The sequence below is a fragment of the Myxocyprinus asiaticus genome, chromosome 15, assembly GCF_019703515.2.
Source record: "Myxocyprinus asiaticus isolate MX2 ecotype Aquarium Trade chromosome 15, UBuf_Myxa_2, whole genome shotgun sequence".
Lineage (NCBI taxonomy): Eukaryota > Metazoa > Chordata > Actinopteri > Cypriniformes > Catostomidae > Myxocyprinus > Myxocyprinus asiaticus.
Window position 1 is genome coordinate 898502 of NC_059358.1, and position 3823 is coordinate 902324.

Consider the following 3823-nt stretch of genomic DNA (forward strand, 5'->3'; position numbering starts at 1 on the left):
TGCAAAAGCAATGCTTTTTATTGAACGTTTCAAAGCTCACAAATGCAATGCCAGCACTGCGTGAGAAATGCAAACTTGTTCCATAAAAATAATTAAACGTTTAAAAAATTGACAACTTTACATAGTTCAAAGAAGTTATTTAAATAAAGTACAAAAATACAGTAATTTGTAGTAAAATCGCACCATACACCCTTTTTTCACATTCTTTTGCATTAATGCACTGGTCGCTGGACACAGATCAACTAGTAGTATGACATGTAAACCATTTGTACTCTGTTTGGTGCATTTTTAAAAGTAAATGCACTGTTATTGCAAAGTGACTTTTCTCAGTAGTACTCAAGAGCTCTGTTCCAAAACTTACAGTAGTGCGCTGCCTTGCTGTCTATGGCCTACACAGGGAGCTAGCTTCTAAGGCAGAATCCTTACTGAAGTGACTTATCTGGATTTCCATCACACACAAATATTAGCTTAAATAGTAAGTTTTTAAATAGATGATCCCCTGTGTATGCAGCTCGGGAGGTTTGGGAACAGTGAATATACAGTATGTGCCATTCTGGAAGCTTTACATCATTCTCGCAGACTGGTTTACAGTATTGTCAGTTCTGTAGACTTTGACTGGATTTGTACAGTTACTGGAACTGGCAACACCAAACGGTGATCCTGCCCCAACCTGTTTTCTTGATCTACCTTTAATCATTTCAGCTGAGAGATAAGTTACGGCAGTTTCAGAGCTGGAACGGTTCATTGCAATGCAATGGTGAAAGCCAGCCCCTTTAGCCATGCTGGGAAGATTCTCGATTTCTCCTCATATGAAGGTCCACACCTCCAGATCCTGAATGGTGAAGTCATGATGGAGTGACAGCGGCTGGTTGTAGAAAGTGTTGCACGAGTAACTTGAGCCGTGATACAGGTTGGCATCCAACCACAGGCCAAAGTATCCACTGAACACACATACAAAACAATCATTAGATAAACCCATCCGTGTGCATTTATCAATTATCATTAATGCAAAAATAATTTGGAAATTAAATGAAATGTTTACCCAAAAATGAATATTCTGTCATCATTAACTAGATGTTAGACACACAGTCTGACCTAATGTTTTCCATACAATGAATATGAGTGGAGTTTTTACAGTCAAGCTTCAAAAAAGTCAAAATACACCATGAAAATATACTAATTCCATACGACTAATGCACTAGAGGTAGACCTTTTTAACGATTAATCAGTGCCGATAGTTGCTTTTTGGAACTATCGTTATCAGCAAAATTCAATGCGATAGCTGTTTCATCATTTATTCATTTAAAAATAAGATTCCCCGGTGTATTTCGAGCTTGTTTATACTTATGCACCAAATCTTCATTTGTTTCTGGTTATTTTGGGGATTTTGGTTGAACAATAAACTGCATCTGAGATTTTATTAAATTAGGATTTTTTTTGTCTGTGCCTGTTATGGTAAGCAAAGAATACGATACTTGTTTTTTTGTTGTTGTGGATATTCTAAAAATCGATAAAAAAAATATTGGCGAATTAATCGGTTATCGGCCTTTCCCACCACCTCAGTTATCAGTCGACCTCTATAACGCACGACTAATTTTTCAAGTCTTCTGCAGTCATATGATAGCTTTGTATGAGGAACAGACTTAAATGTAAGCCATTATTCACAGTTTAATCACCATGAATCAGATTTAATGACTGATTTTCAGTGAATAACAACTTAAATTTTGGTCTACTTCTCACATAATAGACAACAGTCACATGGCCTAATTTTAGGACACCTTTAGTTGCTTCATTGTCCGTTTTGGTATATCTTGATATACTGTAAATCACCATTCACTTTCATTACATGGAAAAGAGCAGCGTGAACATTCTGCCAAACATCTTTGTGTTTCATGTCAGAAAGAAAGTCACACGGTCAGACGCTTTTCATTTTTGGCTAAACTAACCCTTTAATGTCAATAAACAACCAAAATACTCACCCTCCGCCTCCCATCTGTAGTGAGTCGAGGAATCCTCTGACAAAGTAGGAATTTTCTCCACTCCAGCAGAATTTCTGCATGAACACAAACCGTTTAAGAACCTGCAACATTATAGTCTGACAGCAAGCAGCTGTCGAGTTATTTCACAAAACATAGAGGAGCAAGAAGTGAAGCAGCATTTACCTGAAAGTCTGGACTGAAGCTGTACAGGAACGTTTCTCCAGTGCCGTAACAGTATCTGCTCACTTTGAAAGGGTCGGAAGAGAATGCCCCAAAAACCTGAAGATGATTAAACAAGATTATTTTAGCATGTAGCACATGTCCATGTCCCCCCAAAAATCAACCGTTAGAAAGAAAGTCCTTCAACATAGCTTAAAGTTCAAATGAATTAAAAGTGCATGAAAGTAACTGATGGTTTAACTGATGTTGGATCTAAGATCGGAGTGATGCATGTGCATCAATGATAAATTTATTACCATACCTGGTTGTCCGTGTCCTTGATGACCATAAGAACAGGCCTGTCTATTTCTGCCATGTGTCTGTAGAGCGTGTTCAAACTGGTGCCGTGCTCCGCCGTGCTATACAATAATTTCCATGGATACCCTTGAGTCCGCGCTGGAATATGATTCATAAGCTGTAAAGATCAAGATATACACATATACTGTAAATACACCGAAATAATTACATTTATGCTTGTGCATTGGATCAGTCCATGCACTGCATGGGAGTCAAAACTTAAGAACCTGAACAGTTAAAAAGCACAGCACTTACCTGTTGAAGATGGTGCACCTGCAAAATCTGACTGTTGTCTTTTAAAACTGGCAGCAGATCCTCATATTCAGAGTCTGTGGAGCTACAGAGACTATGTCGACGCTTGTCTGGTTTAACAGTGACTATCTGAAGGCACACAGACAAGGAAATCATTGTTAATATCTCAATGAACAGATAATCCACAGCTTTGAAAATTACACAGTAAAAAGTGGCAACATGTTTTCTTATTTCCAATCTATCTTTAAGAAGGACTTTTGTTGGTGTAACTTAATGCATTCTGGTTATTTCAGTTAGACCGTATTAAATAGTATCTAACTTTTCTCTTGTATCAGACCAGCACTTTTGGCTTCAGAATAAAAAGCATTTTGTTTCATGCATTAATAGGATGCAGTGATTTTCCATCACTATTCTGCATGCACATTGCTCCTTGTGTTGTAAAAGTCTCACAAATGAATTCCTCAAAGACAAGCTCACCTCTACAAAAGGCTCTTCAGAAGTTCTGGCAAAGTATAAAACCTTCATGCTCTCTGGTATTGGCCTCATGTCTACTGAGGGTCTTTCTGATGTCTAAGAGTTGCCTTAAAAGTGTCTTGATTCTGTCTGAGTTCTCAGCAGCTCTCTGTCTGCATATATTGTGTTTCTTGCCCTCTCATTGGTCCGTTTATTTTTTTTTTCTCTTTTCCCGTCAGTTGGACCCTACCAACTTTACTTTCACTTCCAGCGAAACACAATATTAAAGAGGAAGTCTTGCCTTATATGGTCTGTCAGGAGAGTTTACAGTTACGAGTCACTCGCAGCCTCGTGGCACATGAGAATTTGGTACTTCTTTGGGAAGTATTTGGGATTGGGAAGTAAGTTTTGGGATTACTGTGTTCCTGCAGAGTTATTCAAATGTGCACTAACTTCGACCCGTTTGAAAGACAATGCACAAATAAGATCTCTTTTATAGCTCAGTTTTTTCCTACTGGACATGAATTGAGACCTATGCTAAAGCCTTCTGCTTCTGAGATGTTTCTCCTGAAAAAGACTCCAGTAATCTTACATGCATCTGCAGTAGAGTTCTGAGTTGTGAT

The 3823-nt window shown here is 38.2% G+C and overlaps 1 protein-coding gene across 1 annotated transcript; it reads right to left on the minus strand.

The window, feature by feature from the left end:
• Window positions 1-3360, minus strand: LOC127453219 (nuclear receptor coactivator 7-like). Its single transcript, XM_051719465.1, has 6 exons — window positions 3225-3360; window positions 2751-2876; window positions 2461-2613; window positions 2163-2258; window positions 1980-2053; window positions 1-941 (listed from the first exon to the last, which is right to left on the minus strand). Exons 1-6 carry the CDS (start codon window positions 3291-3293, stop codon window positions 806-808), a joined length of 654 nt encoding a protein of 217 aa, XP_051575425.1. The 5' UTR covers window positions 3294-3360; the 3' UTR covers window positions 1-805.
• Between the last annotated feature and the right edge of the window lie 463 nt (window positions 3361-3823).

Excerpts from the sequence above, each read along its gene's own strand:
- LOC127453219 (XM_051719465.1), bottom strand. The coding sequence starts at position 3,293 with ATGAGGCCAATACCAGAGAGCATGAAGGTTTTATACTTTGCCAGAACT. Across the intron at positions 2,614-2,750 it reads AGGTGCACCATCTTCAACAG|CTTATGAATCATATTCCAGC; the intron begins GTAAGTGCTGTG and ends TGATCTTTACAG. Across the intron at positions 2,054-2,162 it reads GCTTCAGTCCAGACTTTCAG|AAATTCTGCTGGAGTGGAGA; the intron begins GTAAATGCTGCT and ends GTGTTCATGCAG.